Consider the following 16,137-nt stretch of genomic DNA (forward strand, 5'->3'; position numbering starts at 1 on the left):
TATCTAAAAGGAGAAATTGTTCTGTGTTCATCTCACTCAACGTGGCCTGAAAAAACTAATGATATTATTCTAGTACCAAAAAGTTAAATTCTCATGCGCGATTTATGTAATAAAAGATCGATTGGCATCCGTGTATCGATAACGTTTTGCCAGGGAACATATCGTGATACTATGCTGTACAGGTATAAAGATTTGTGCCTAAATGTGTAATGTCTTAATTTCTTTTTGATTTATAAAATATATAGAAAAAAGTATCGTTTAGGAACCGGTATCAAAGTCACAGTATTGGTATAGGTACCGGTATACCTTTTTTTTTTAATGATACCAAGCCCTCTTGGCGTGTGTGTGGTAGAGCGAGTGAGAGAGCGATGGGTTCCTTAATAGAATAAGAATGTGCCTAATGTATTAAAGGCATTTTAAATAATTTCTCTTATAGACGAGTGCCTTGGGTTCTTCCCTGATGCCTGTTGGATTTCTTCATGCCCCCTACCAAATAGCACCGTCTTTCGATCACTAACGCTGGATCCAAGAAGATCTCCCATCTCTTCCGTTCTTCACTCGTTACATGTAGCAGCCTTAAGCAGGCGTGGCGAGAAGAGAACGGAGGAGAGCTCTTGTCTTTACCGTGAGTGAACCGAGGTTCCTGGAGCGCGCGGCTTTGTGGAGGGAAGTCGTGCCGTCTTTGGCTCTGAAGTCCAGGTGAGCTCCGCCCGTCTTCAGCACCTTGATCAACTCCACCACGTTGTCCAGGTGAGCAGCAAATGTCAGAGGACTCTCTGGAAAAACAAGTCACACAAACAAAATTGTTTGTTAAAGTGAAAGTCCCGTTCATTTTCTCTGTGAGGATTTTGATTAATAGCCATAATGTCTAAGCCACGTGTCAAATCCGGTCCCTCGCAAATTTTGATCCCACCCGCATAATAGTTCCGGTTCACAATAGGTTTTGGCCCGCCTAGTTGTGCGTCAGGCAACTGTTTTTCAAACTGCAATAAGCAGCACTTAAAGCAGAATTTGGCAGATTTACGTTCGCTTTTGAAAAGTTGTTGATTTGTTTGAAATTCTATGATGGCTGAGGAACTTTTTTAGGGCTTTATGACCAAATGTAAGTGAGAAAGCAACAGTCAAAGATATTTGACTTTTTCCGATTAAAAAGAAGCGTGTCAAACTACATGTCTGGCCCTAGATGTGATTCTCATTTTCAGTGGGACCATTACAGTTTTATACCCCCGGAAAACCAACCCAGGTAGACTGACCGAGAGCTGTGTGGTTTGTTTGACCGATACCCAAGGAACAAAGCTATGAGATGAATAGTGAGCAGAAAAGATTCGGCGCAAAAGAACATTTTGAAACCGGTGAAAAAGGCAAAAGGTACAAGACCGTGTAACCAACATTGACTTCAATGGTAGAAGGTCACCCTAGCCGTTCTATGGTAACATCGAGTTGGACCTATCAGAGACGTTGCTGTTACTCTTAGGATCAGAAATGTTGCTGTTACTCTTAGGATTGTGGGTAGTGTAGTTCTTCTCCATAAGAACGCGGATAAAACATGTTTTTCTTCAAGGTTGATTTCATACAGACTCCTAGCTTCTACAGGTCGTTTCACAACCACGTAGCTTGTGGTCAGTATACCTTGGATGGTTTAGACATTATGGCTGATAATCAGAATCCTTATGGAGAAAATCAATGGCATTTTTACTTCTGGAACCACACTGTAGAGCTCTACTGAAATTGGGTATTGAATGACGAGGCATTCTTCGATACTCGATACTTTAGAAGCAATTCGGTCGGTGCCTAAAAAGTATTGAACTCGTTACCCAGCCCTATTTGTCCTAGGCTTAAAAACTCTTTCATATAAGCATATAATGAAACTTCAATGGAGATACTGAACGGGTGAAATCACTTCTGGAACCAGAGCCATTCAAAAAGTGGGCAGTCACTGCTGAGCTCCACTATAGAGCAGGTAAAGAACAAGAACCATACCCAGCAGAACCCAGATGATTAAAATATATCCAGCAGGGTTGCTTTAGATAGTTTAAGAAATGTGTTATTTCCCAACAGGAGCTAAAAAATTTTTTTTATTTGTTTCTAACAGGGATTCACAAGCTCATAAACATACTCCGACTAGACAGTGATCTGAATCACAGTAAGAGCAGTATGCAGACGACTCCAGGGACTGATACAGAGCGCGTGATGACACGGTTTGTTTTCTTTGGTACAAACCAACAGGGAAAAGAAAGAAAAGTGTGCTCACATTTTTCCATTTGTTTGGTTTAAGTTCACACTGAACAATTACTGGTAAAGTACAGTTTTTACCCATCAGGAGGACATTTTTGAGAGTTAATTAACCAAAATTGAGGGTCTAGGGATGGCATCTTGAGGCTGCCGTATGCTAAATTCCAAACTTGTGATTGTGATTTTGTGCTACAGTATATGGAGAACATCGACATGAATCTGACAAATTCAGTTTTCTGTAGCCTCGGCTCAGGATAGACTTCTGCTATGCTAACCCGGCTGTAGTTATTTTCAAAAGTTATTTATTGTTGTTGCGAGTATTTATGCAAAGTCTAGTGAAAAGCGCAAAGGGCCAGATTATATCTAGCTCATGGCCATTTTGTCAAGCTGAATTTCCAAACATGATGACGCACATTTGTTTTTTCTTCTGGTCGGTAATGTACGCGTGACTCCGGTGTACTGTGGATGGCGTGCTTCAAAAACTACTGTCACTCAAATAATTGTCAAAAATCCACCAATTTAAGTTAGATATGTCAATCCATTTATTCGTACATAGTCTATATCGAAGACGTTTCATTTCCGGGATTATTCAGCAGCCGCCAGAAATTCCGCAATGAGTCCCTCATTTTCGGCCGGATGTCCGTCCCCTTCCTCTTCCTCTGTGTTGGCGTTCTAACCTCCGGTGGGTTTCTGAGGACTATAGTTAACTGCTCCTCAGATCTCTGCAAGGTAAATCCAGACAGCTAGCTAGACTATCTGTCCAGTCGGAGTTTTCTGTTGCACGACTAAAACTACTTTTAACGAAAAAACCCCCCACAAAAAAAAACTCCCCCCCCGAGGCTTTTTGCAGAGGGCCCGGTCTTTTCTGGGGCTTGCAGGGCTTAGCCAACAAGACTTGAGTTTAAAGAAATGCCAATAAACCAGAGCAGGTTTTTCTCCCATCCAGGAATGCTGTGTGGACAATGCGAGACAAATTTTTACATGATAACAAAACAAATCTAACAAATTAACTCAAAAAGCACGTTCTACGGTTTCCACTGTTCTACTTTCCGCCTTACTGCCTTACCACGGTCAAAAATATGTTGACCTGTTGCAATTAGTCCAGACTTTGGCTATCCCCAGCGTCACACACTGGTTGCCAATGAAATGGCTCCTACACATGACTCCAAACTGCATCATGTACTTTATCAAAAAAAGATCTATTTTGAGGTCTTTTCCTTCACTTGAAGGAGGCCTGAGACTCATTTTCAGTCTCTTCGCCACAGGTAAGTGGTCGGCATTCAAGTTTGAATGACGCAGTACTCGCCTGCCAAACGGAGCTCCAGAATTCAAAATAAACTGCTCCAAATAAAGCGTGACTGTGAATGATGAATGGCGTAGGCCTCGAGACGAAGCTGTAGCCTGCCCAGCAGGAATGAAGTCAGATAAAGAATGAGTATGTAACAGAAAAAGAAATCTTAAGCACACCATTCTGCTCTTTATATGGGATTTCACAGGTTTTCTTTTCAGTACACGTCACTGTTCAGGTTGTTGTTACTTCTTTTGCACTGATGTTATCAAGGCGGATTAAAGCAGGTCAATTGTCTGTCACAGCTAATTAGCGTAATACAAACACTTTGCTGTGATTAAGACGTCATTGGAAATGTCAGTCTAAATGAGGTCCTCAAAACAAGGCACTCAGAGACAATTGATGTGTCCTGATTTCACTATGTCCTACTATACAGAATTGTTTTCACAGTATACAAGAAATCAACGTATTTACGTTTAATACTCGCAGGTTGTGTGCTACAGCTTCAGCTACAGATGGAGCTTCTCGTGGGCTGCATGTAGACACTCGCAAGGGTATTAAATTTGTATTTTGGCAATTTCTTCATTGTTTATTTAATTTGAAAACTCCCTCTTGTGGATGTGAGAAGATTGACTGAGAACAGTAAAACAGGGATTCAACCACAGACTAAAAATAGTGGATGTAGCATCTGTTACGTCACCCACTGGTTTGTGGACTGCCGTTTTGAAGTTCGGCAATTCAGCTGTCGCCGTCTTGGTTTTTCGAAACCGAACGTGACGATTTTTGACAAGAGTAAAACACAGAACATCTGCAAACTTTCCCGTAAGTTACCAGCTGACGCTAGTGGTAGCTAGCTAGCTGCTAGGTTGCAGAACAAGACATTTTAGGCGACCAAAATGTTCCAATTAACTTTGATGAAGTGAAAACACAGTGAGAGGGTCAAAGTATAAGAAGAAAACATGGACAACATCCAAAAACAAGTTGAGGTCTATTTTAGTGTCCACAGTGTTAGCATGGTTAGCATTGCTAAGCCTCTGTCCTGATCAACAGGTCCTAAAGCATCCCCTGCTTTATCGTCTATTTTAAAATAAATGGGACCATCATTTACTAAATGAACATCATGCTGTATTGAAGAAGACTTGAAACTAGCGACCATAAACTCATTATGAAAATGTTTACTGAGGTAATAAATCAAGTGAGAAGTAGGCTCATTGTTTCATAGACTTCTATAGAAACAGACTTCTTTTTGGAGCCAGTGGAGTCGCCCCCTGCTGGACGTTAGAGAACGCAGCCTTAAGGAGCTTCAGCATTGGCTTCACTTTTCGTCCACTCACTTCGTCCATTATTTTTAGAGAACATATACCAAAAGGAAATTAAATCTCCATGTTTGTTGTGACAGCATGGGCAATATTCAATGGTGATTTTGTCACATTGTTTGCGTATGAATGACAGCGAGTGGCTTCTTCTGAAAGGGATGGAAATGAGCCTCAATTCCTCCATCTGTGCTGACTGTGTGCAGACATGAGCAAACGGAAGAGAGAGGAGTGCGGTCATATTGTTAATCACAATGAAGAGCTTTTGCCGGACGACATCAATATCTGAGTAACAAGAGTCCTCATCTGCAGAAAAGCCTTTTCTCTTCAGCAATAAGGCATTCATTTAACAACAGCTCTCAAAGCCCATTAAGATAACCTCAATTCTCTGCTTAATAACCCTTTCTCCTCTACCTTTATTTGCCTCAATAGACCAGTATTTTTCTGGCCAATCTCCATCCACTCAACCCTGGCTGCGTTAAGAGCACCTGCACTGCTGAGATACCCTTGACATATTCATTAAACGATCATAAATAAACATACTTGTAAACCTTAATACTCAGGTAAACAAGCGCTGCTTACCAAATGATTGTAATGAGCTTTTAAATACAGGCTACTTTAGATGAGTGGTAAAATTTATTTTGAATTCCGGCAGTGGTAATTCCCTTCTCTTAACACAGCAAGCAAAAAACAAACAGTTGTACTAAAAGGACAATTTCCAGAAAGGTTTATTTAATTTGTTCTTTCTAAAGAAAGACCAGCCTTCTCACACTACAGGTGACCATCGCTCCTAGACTGTGGAACGCCTTGCCTCATGTTTTAAGACTGACGGCCTCTGTTGAAACCTTTAAAAAGCAGCTAAAGACTTTGCGTTTAACAACACTGTTGTTACTATGTATCTTATGCTTTTGTGTTTTAGTATGATTTACTGTGATTTATTGTGCTCTTCGATTATCGTTTTGTGTTAATGTATTTATTTATTTGGCCTGTGAAGCACTTTGTGACTGTCTGTGTCTGTGGTGATATATAAATGACCTTGACATTCTTACTTTCTCACACAGTGCTGTTCAGGGTTCCTCAGTGGCTGATTAAGGTCCCCATGTGTCAGTTCAGCTGAACCTTGTGTGGATCTCACTAATACGAGAAATCCAGAAGCTCTTAAAGTGCCCATATTATGAAAAAATCACTTTTTCTGGGATTTGGGGTGTTCTTTTGTGTCTCTGGTGCTTCCACACACATACAAACTTTGAAAAAAATCCTTCCATGCTGTTTTGAGTGAGATACGGTTTCTGAATCTGTCCTGCCTTCAGTCTCCTGGTGAGTTGGTCAAAATCGTGACGTCACAGTCCGAAATGAGCTGGCTAACCACAACCGTTAGCTCGTAGCTACAACACACAAATTCACCATAATCTCCAAAAGAACTACTTACATGTGCACCCTCATTTAGAATTCTCCCAGCTAATCCTGCCTTGTAACTGACCAAAGTTGGAGAAACAGCCTTTCTTTTACTGTCTCTAGAGTTAGCTAGCTGACATGCTCTACATCTGAACTACTGAGCATGTGCGAGTGCAATCAAAGATAGTAGTGAAGAAGAAGATGAAAAGAGGTCTCACTCTGTAGCTAAAACAGAAACCAGGTGAAAAGAGGATCTGCAGCAGTGAGAGAGAGCTGTGCAGTACAACAAAAATATGGTGTTTTTTGAAAATTAAACCATGTAAACCTATTCTGGTACAACCTTAAAATACAATTATGAACCTGAAAATGAGTATAATATGGGCGCTTTAAGGCCCGGACACACAGAGCCGATAATCGGCCGTCGGACAGTCTGGCGAGGTCGGTGACTCGAGTCTGTTCGGTGTGTTCCGTGCCGTCATCCGTCAGAGGGCCTTCATTGGCCTTCATTTGGGCCGATTTTACTTGTTGAATCGGACTCAATGACTAATCTGATTGGTGGAGTGCTAACCCGGAAATGACGAGCGGGATGAGTGTGACAACGCCTCTCAAAATCTGACGAAAATCTTATAAACTGACCTTTGTCGATCTGAAATGAAGACAGATTCAGCAACTGCACGGCCTGTTTCTCGCTTAAAAATGTTTTCAGAAACACGTTTCGGTGAACTATTTTCGTAAAATATGAGATCGTATTCCGAACGAGCCGCCATTAGGAAATTCGGGAGAAGCCAGACCCACATGACGCATTCGTCCAATCAGCTGCCGATTTTCATTTTTTGGGCGACAATACAGATTAGCGCCGCCTACTGTTATGGAGACGTATTACGTCTCGCGCACACGCAGAACGTACGCTCAAGTCGGCGTCGCTTCCCTACTCGTCCTGCCTGCGGTGTTTTAACCACAAGTCTTGAGAGTTTCCTATGGATTGCTGAAGCATTATTATTAATATAGTCGATATCAATGACATTCCACTTCATGGATTTTACAGGTGCTGCTGGAAAATTCCACCAGATGTCCCTCTTTTTCGGCCGGCTGTCCGTCAGCCTCTGCTTTCTTTATGTTGGCATTTTAAACTCCGGTGGATTTGTGAGGACTATGGTTAACTGCTCCTCAGATCTCTGCAGGGTAAATCCAGACAGCTAGCTAGACTATCTGTCCAATCTGAGTTTTCTGTTGCTCGACTAAAACAACTTTTGAACGTCCACATGTTCCACCAAAACAACTTCCTTCCCGAGACTATTTTGCAGAGGCACCGTCATTGTGTCGGGTCTTAGCGCCAGCCGAGAAAATTGTGATTGGTTTAAAGAAATCCCAATAAACCCTCCACAGCGCTATGGAGGAAGGACTGGCAAAGCGAGACTATTATGAATCCCAATTTTTTCCTTAAAGACAGTGCGAAGCATTTAAAGGCTAGGAATGGCCAGGTGATCCACGATCGCACGTTCAGGGTCTATTCCACGACATAGTGTTTTCCAAAGTGGGACTAAGAGCCTGAGTCCGTCTGAGGTTTCTGCCTGTTAATGGGACGTTTTCCTCGCCACTGTCGCACCAAATTTTTGCTCTTGGGGTGAAATTATAGAGTGTGGTCTAGAACTACTCTATCTGTAAATTTGTCCTGAGATAATTCCTGTTGTGATTTGACACTATAAATTAAATTGTATTATATTGAATTTAAAATGGGGACCCCCAGGGGTCCTTGAACATAGACCTAGAACATATTCACATTTAAGAAGCTGGAATCAGAACATATTATTTTTTTGTTTATTTTTAACAAATATGACAAAATGATTCAAACCGATTAACAAAATAGTTGGCGATTGATTTAATAGACAACTCAATTGACAACTCATCAATTGATCTTACATGTATTCTAAGATCTAATATCATTCTCTCCTCTAAGTAAAATTTAAATTCTCTCTTTAGCAGTTGTTTAAGAGGCAGATATCGCATTCCTGGGCACATAAACTGATAATACCAGACTGGTAGCATGGCCTGATACCAAAAATGTGTAAGTGTGAATATATTTTTTTGTAATTTGGGTGAATTAACACTTTAAAACAGAGGGAGCCAACAGCCTGTTTAAATTCCAGCCCTAGTTGAAGGCAGCAGTGGAAACATGTTTGGCTTTGTTGCCAAATATAAAAAGCCCTGCTAAATACCACTGATGTGCACTCAAAAATATACCACTGTTTGTTGCCCTGTGGGCCGCAGTGAAGGCTTTTGTTTGTGTGAGTATCTTCCAGGTGTGAGCATGCGAGTTGTGTACAAGATATTCCTGCAGGGATGTGTGTGTTCAGTCAGCCCACTGCAAACGGAGTAAATAGAGCTGTTGTAGCCAAAGAATTGAGCAACCAGAGCTGCGAGTAATGAGCTGTGTCCTAATGTCAATGTGTTCTCAGCACAGCTCACAAATGTTCCATGAACACAAAGTGAGCAGGTGTTTTCCGTGCAACGCTATAGGCTAGGATAATAGTTACAAGGCCTCCCAGGCCCAGTTGTAGGCAGAGAGTCCAGTGTCTGGGGAGACTGCAACCCGGCAAGAATAAGAATTTATTATCTCCAAACATGCACATCCACTCATGTGTACACTTGACTTGATTTGCTCTGGGGCACATGGTTAACATCGGATATTATTGCTAGTTAAACAGGAAATATTTCCATCAGGAGGAACACAATCATCTTTCTCAACGGTAGGCTGATAGAACGGAGAGCTCATGCATGTGTTCTGTGTCTGTCCAAAAGCAGGTGGAAGGAAGTTTTGTTAATGGTAATTGAAGGAAAATGGAAAAATATGTATCCGTTTTGGAAGAACACATGCGGGTATCCCATCTTAGATCGATCTCTTTAGTCACTTAGACTGTTTGTATGCTTTATTTCATGCTGAAGGACATGACAAATACGTTATGAGCACATCTCTGGTAAACACAAGATTTAAATTGGTGCGTTTGCATGATTCTTTGTGGAGGAACTCCTTTTTTTCAGATCTGTTGATTAAATCAACTATTCAATTAGTCGACAAAATCCTATATGTGTTCTTCAACGAAGAATTTCTTTAATCAAGGACAGCCCTAGGGTATACACACAAGTACAAACTCAAATTTAATTACAGTACTTTTTATTTTTTGGAAGTTGTTAAGGTGACTCAAAACCGCTCTTAAAGCTATAGTCCGTAGTCTCTGTCGCCCCATTGAGGAATTATAAGTAATGACAACAACACTGTTGGCGCGTCCACATTATACAAGCCCCCCCCTACCCCCTTCCACACAGCTGCTAGTAGCCAAGGAGGACGCGGAGGATTTAAAAAACATGATGGACTCTTCAGAAGAGGTCATTATCTTTACTCCATTATTACTCCAGTTTCTGCGCGGGAAAGTCACCGGACGCCACAATCTTCTGACCATAGTCCTACTGAGAGATACAGAGAGAGTTGTGTGGAGCTGATAGTCTTAATTAACTTTGTAGCAACTCATTTGGCAACGGCTTGAACGTAACGGACGTTCATTAATATCAAAAAGTTACGCCCTAAAGCTTTAAGGTGTCTAAGGATAATAATTCATTCCCTAACATAAGTTGTGCTAGTAAAGGGAAGGTTGGCTGGCAGTGCTTTGAGTGGGGCTTACCTGGAACCGCGACCTCAGCTAACTCCGTCGGCTAACTCAGTCAGCAGCTCCACACAAGAGACCAGCCTCATCTTCGGCTGTTGATGGTGTCTCGTTCAAGTTTTTGTTATTAGTGGTTGGTCGAAAAGCTGGCAATAAAATGCGTTCTGGCTTCAAGGCCACAGAAAAGTGCTCAATAATCTAATGGCTCTTCAGTGTCGAGAGCTACACACAACATCACTGATTCCGCGTCAAGAGTCTCTCATCAGCTCGACTCAATCTTCTTATTAACGCTGAGTTTAATTGATAAGCCCCGGTTGCTACCAGCCAGCCAAGAACAGAAGAAGGAAGTACCAAAGACTACTAACAGGGCACACTGCTCACCCTCACAAACCATGTGCCATTGATATTCAGTTTTACATCTGAAGTCTTTGTGTGTTTGGTGTATATGCTTGTATGCAGAGTTCTGCCTTACCACCGGTCTCACTGTCATGGTAGTTGGGGTCGAAGCCTCTCTCCAACATCTTAGACACTTTGTCCACCTGATTATGCTGGATGAGGTCCATGAACTTCCTCAGATTGGCCTGCACAACCAGAGAAGAGAGAGAGCTTTATTACAGTGAGAAGAAAGAACAAATGGTGGTGGGTGTGAGAGAGAGAGAGAGAGAGAGAGAGAGAGAGAGAGAGAGAGAGAGAGAGAGAAAGGCAGGATAGAGGATCAGAGATGTCAAAAGACTGAAATAGAAGTTGAGATAGAGGAAGGTGTAGAGGGGTCAAACACAACTGAGAGTGAAAAGTGGAAGCGTTTAGCAATACAGTGTGAAACTGAGGGAGAGTCACCGTTAAAGATGGAGGAATGTAAGGTAGAATAAAAGGCGAGTGAAACCAGGAAGCAGAGGAAGAGAAGATGACCGAATTCAGAGCGTGTCGATTGTTGGGGAGTGGAATGGCTGCTCCATTCTGTTCTGTTCCTGTCTGCTTTCTTTCCAGGCCGCATGATAAAAATAGATAAGAGAGCAGCTCCCCAAAGGAGAGGAGAAAATGAGGAATGAAGAGTGAGAAAGCAGAAGAAGAAAAAGACAATGGGTAGCAATAAAAGAATAGACTGAGAAGAGAAGCACAGGAATAAATGAAGAGTAAAAAGGGAGGGACGCGGAGTGGGAGTATGGATGTCCCTCATATCTTGTCGCCCCAGATCCGAATCCTCAGCCCATACACAGGAGAAGATTTAATTTCTTATTATAATTTACATTTTTTCCAACCATATAGAGCTGTCCAGTACTCAATTAGTGCATTTGTGACAGCGAGCAGTCTCGCAGAAACAAATAATCAAAAATGGATCAGGCGTAATTTAGCAAATACCTACAAAAAGAAAGAAAAATATGCCTGCCTGGGCTCTATTCCGATCCTGCATATCAGTTGGAGACATCCCTTGCTTTCTGGAGTATCCAACGTGATCTCATGGGAAGGCGTTTAAGTAGCATATCACTCTTAAGGACATCTTGCGTGTCATGTCTAGGGGTTGGGTACAACGCAGTTTTCGGTGCGCTGCTCTCTGGTTCTCCGAAACGGACTTTACAGGCAACGGAAGCATCGCTGCATGTGACGCTAGTTAACATTACTCTTGGCAGCAGGTAACGTTAGCCTACCGTTAGCTAGTAGCTGGATTAAACACAGTTAAAATGCTGACAGCTAAACGGTCTAATGTGTGGCTGTTTTTCACTGGAAAGGATTCCAACACCGGGACGTCCAACAGTCTGCAGCTAAAGACACAGAGGAGACTAGCTGACCTTTAAAGGTCCCATGGCATTAACATTTCACTTTATGAGGTGTTTTAACATTAATATGAGTTCCCCCAGCCTGCCTATGGTCCCCCAGTGGCTAGAAATGGTGATAGGTATAAACCGAGCCCTGGGTATCCTGCTCTGCCTTTGAGAAAATGAAAGCTCAGATGGGCCGATCTGGAATCTTCTCCTTATGAGGTCCCCCCCCCCTCCTCCTCAATAGCTACAGACACAAAAATGGCACATACTAAGGAAAGCTCATTGTGGGACAGGCTCTAGTGGCTGTAATTCTGGACCAAGGCTGAATTTGAATGAAAAAGAGACTTGAGATACAGTATTAGGGGACCACTAAGGTCTATATAAAAGAGACTTCAGATACAGTATTAGGGGACCACTAAGGTCTATATAAAAGAGAAGTCAGATACAGTATTAGGGGACCACTAAGGTCTATATAAGAGACTTCAGATACAGTATTAGGGGACCACTAAGGTCTATATAAAAGAGACTTGAGATACAGTATTAGGGGACCACTAAGGTCTATATAAAAGAGACTTCAGATACAGTATTAGGGGACCACTAAGGCCTATATAAAAGAGACTTCAGATACAGTATTAGGGGACCACTAAGGCCTATATAAAAGAGACTTCAGATACAGTATTAGGGGACCACTAAGGCCTATATAAAAGAGACTTCAGATACAGTATTAGGGGACCACTAAGGTCTATATAAAAGAGACTTCAGATACAGTATTAGGGGGCCACTAAGGTCTATATAAAAGAGAAGTCAGATACAGTATTAGGGGACCACTAAGGTCTATATAAAAGAGACTTCAGATACAGTATTAGGGGACCACTAAGGTCTATATAAAAGAGACTTCAGATACAGTATTAGGGGACCACTAAGGTCTATATAAAAGAGACTTCAGATACAGTATTAGGGGACCACTAAGGTCTATATAAAAGAGACTTCAGATACAGTATTAGGGGACCACTAAGGTCTATATAAAAGAGACTTCAGATACAGTATTAGGGGACCACTAAGGTCTATATAAAAGAGACTTCAGATACAGTATTAGGGGACCACTAAGGTCTATATAAAAGAGAAGTCAGATACAGTATTAGGGGACCACTAAGGTCTATATAAAAGAGACTTCAGATACAGTATTCGGGGACCACTAAGGTCTATATAAAAGAGAAGTCACATACAGTATTAGGGGACCACTAAGGTCTATATAAAAGAGACTTCAGATACAGTATTAGGGGACCACTAAGGTCTATATAAAAGAGACTTCAGATACAGTATTAGGGGACCACTAAGGTCTATATAAAAGAGACTTCAGATACAGTATTAGGGGACCACTAAGGTCTATATAAAAGAGACTTCAGATACAGTATTAGGGGACCACTAAGGTCTTTATAAAAGAGACTTCAGATACAGTATTAGGGGACCACTAAGGTCTATATAAAAGAGACTTCAGATACAGTAATAGGGGACCACTAAGGTCTATATAAAAGCATCCAAAGAGCACCATGTCATGGGACCTTTAAGACACTCTGGACACTGCTGGAGAAACAACACAGACAGGACTTATTGATGCATTCAATTACACCCTGTAGGCTCACTGTGCATTCAAGTGAAACTCGAGCCCCGGCTAAGCCCTGAATGTTTACAACACGTGGCTTCGCCCCTGTTGAATATGGATCAAGATATTTGGAGCCCAGAGCAATCCATCAAAAATCCCTGTATCGGTCCTGATCCCGGTCATGTGAATCTGCTCGGAAATTCACTGGTGCCTTTTAATTGCCTTCAAAAGTCATCGACACCCACATTATTATCAGATTGTATTAGCTTAACAGTGTTTCCCCTATGTTGATTTTGTAGTGATGGCCCACCATGGCAAAATTTCTGCCACCACAGTGCTAGAAATAGGGCTGTACAAAAAATGCAGTTGCGATTGCCTTTTAAATTATCCTGCCGACATAATGCACCCCCCGGTGGCTGCCGCTCACATTGCAATTTAACAACAAGTAGAACTACTCAGAGGTTATTGGGCCTGTCCAGTTTAACTCCACATACTGTTGTGTGTTGATGTAGTTTGTCAAAACGTTCGCTTTCTTCCGAGTCGACTATTAAACGAACAGCTCCACCAAAAACGTCACGGTTGTTGTTCGGACAGACTTGCCCCCACTACAAAAAAAAATCCTAAAGGAAACACTGCTTTATATTTAATGTTTTCATTGGTTTACTACCTAATAGTTCAACAGCTATATTCTCTGCATCAAAAAATGATTTTAACTGGCTGGCTGTGAAACCAAACAAGATTGAGCACAGCTACTGAGTGCTTGTGTTCCGATATCAACCATGATGAGTCACTGCCTGTTCAATATCTGGAAATGTCAAGGGTTCACGTACATGGCCCTGTGTTTTTATGGGCCTGGTGAATCAGAGTCTGGAGGATGATGCCCTATCCCTCTACCTCTCTCCCTCTTCCTCTCCCTCTCGCTCTCTCCCTCGTTGCTGAAACAGGTTGGGAGGCTGGCGATTGATTGGCTGTCTCTGTGTGAGCTTGAGCCAACCACAGAGCACCAGACGGTCGGCAAACAGGATTAGCTCCAAAAAGTCAGGCAAAGAAATAAGAAAGGGAAAGGACTCGGTGGTAGAACAAAATATAATGGAAGAGCCACATTTCCTTTTTTTTTCAAAGATTATTTTTTGGGGCTTTTCCGCCTTTAATGGACAGGACAGGTGAGAAAGGGGAGAGAGAGGGGGAAGACATGCAGGAAATCGTCACAGGTCGGAGTCGAAAACCCTGGACCTCTACGTTGAGGCATAAACCTCTAAATACAGTGCCTTGCGAAAGTATTCGGCCCCCTTGAACTTTTCGACCTTTTGCCACATTTCAGGCCTCAAACATAAAGATATAAAACTGTAATTTTTTGTGAAGAATCAACAACAAGTGGGACACAATCATGAAGTGTAACGAAATTTATTGGATATTTCAAACCTTTTAAACAAATAAAAACTGAAATATTGGGTGTGCAAAATTATTCAGCCCCCTTAAGTTAATACTTTGTAGCGCCACCTTTTGCTGCGATTACAGCTGTAAGTCGCGGGGGGGTATGTCTCTATCAGTTTTGCACATCGAGACTGACATTTTTGCCCATTCCTCCTTGCAAAACAGCTCAAGCTCACTGAGGTTGGATGGAGAGCGTTTGTGAACAGCAGTTTTCAGTTCTTTCCACAGATTCTCGATTGGATTCAGGTCTGGACTTTGACTTGGCCATTCTAACACCTGGATATGTTTATTTGTGAACCATTCCATTGTAGATTTTGCTTTATGTTTTGGATCATTGTCTTGTTGGAAGACAAATCTCCGTCCCAGTCTCAGGTCTTTTGCAGACTCCATCAGGTTTTCTTCCAGAATGGTCCTGTATTTGGCTCCATCCATCTTCCCATCAATTTTAATCATCTTCCCTGTCCCTGCTGAAGAAAAGCAGGCCCAAACCATGATGCTGCCACCACCATGTTTGACAGTGGGGATGGTGTGTTCAGGGTGATGAGCTGTGTTGCTTTTCGCCAAACATAACGTTTTGCATTGTTGCCAAAAAGTTCGATTTTGGTTTCATCTGACCACAGCACCTTCTTCCACATGTTTGGTGTGTCTCCCAGGTGGCTTTTGGCAAACTTTAAACGACACTTTTATGGATATCTTTAAGAAATGGCTTTCTTCTTGCCACTCTTCCATAAAGGCCAGATTTGTGCAGTATACGACTGATTGTTGTCCTATGGACAGAGTCTACCACCTCAGCTGTAGGTCTCTGCAGTTCATCCAGAGTGATCATGGGCCTCTTGGCTGCATCTCTGATCAGTCTTCTCATTGTATGAGCTGAAAGTTTAGAGGGACGGCCGGGTCTTCGTAGATTTGTAGTGGTCTGATACTCCTTCCATTTCAATATTATCGCTTGCACAGTGCTCCTTGGGATGTTTAAAGCTTGGGAAATCTTTTTGTATCCAAATCCGGCTTTAAACTTCTCCACAACAGTATCTCGGACCTGCCTGGTGTGTTCCTTGTTCTTCATGATGCTCTCTGCGCTTTAAACGGACCTCTGAGACTATCACAGAGCAGGTGCATTTATACGGAGACTTGATTACACACAGCTGGATTCTATTTATCATCATTAGTCATTTAGGTCAACATTGGATCATTCAGAGATCCTCACTGAACTTCTGGAGAGAGTTTGCTGCACTGAAAGTAAAGGGGCTGAATAATTTTGAACACACTTTTCAGTTTTTATTTGTTAAAAAGTTTGAAATAGCCAATGAATTTCGTTCCACTTCATAATTGGGACCCACTTGTTGTTGATTCTTCACAAAAAATTACAGTTTTATATCTTTATGTTTGAGGCCTGAAATGTGGCAAAAGGTCGAAACGTTCAAGGGGGCCGAATACTTTCGCAAGGCACTGTATA

The 16,137-nt window shown here is 41.9% G+C and overlaps 1 protein-coding gene across 1 annotated transcript in view; it reads right to left on the reverse strand.

Annotated features, from left to right (window-relative positions):
* The window catches only part of LOC120556519 (SH3 and multiple ankyrin repeat domains protein 2-like), a 287,467-nt gene that overhangs the window by 174,470 nt on the left and 96,860 nt on the right, over nt 1-16,137 (reverse strand). The window contains exons 5-6 of the mRNA XM_039796163.1: nt 10,360-10,468; nt 625-776 (exon numbers count right to left, since the gene is read on the reverse strand). Coding sequence (XP_039652097.1) covers nt 625-776; nt 10,360-10,468 — 261 coding nt within the window. The remainder of the gene's footprint in view (nt 1-624; nt 777-10,359; nt 10,469-16,137) is intronic.

The sequence above is a fragment of the Perca fluviatilis genome, chromosome 3 (genome assembly GCF_010015445.1).
Source record: "Perca fluviatilis chromosome 3, GENO_Pfluv_1.0, whole genome shotgun sequence".
Taxonomy (NCBI): domain Eukaryota; kingdom Metazoa; phylum Chordata; class Actinopteri; order Perciformes; family Percidae; genus Perca; species Perca fluviatilis.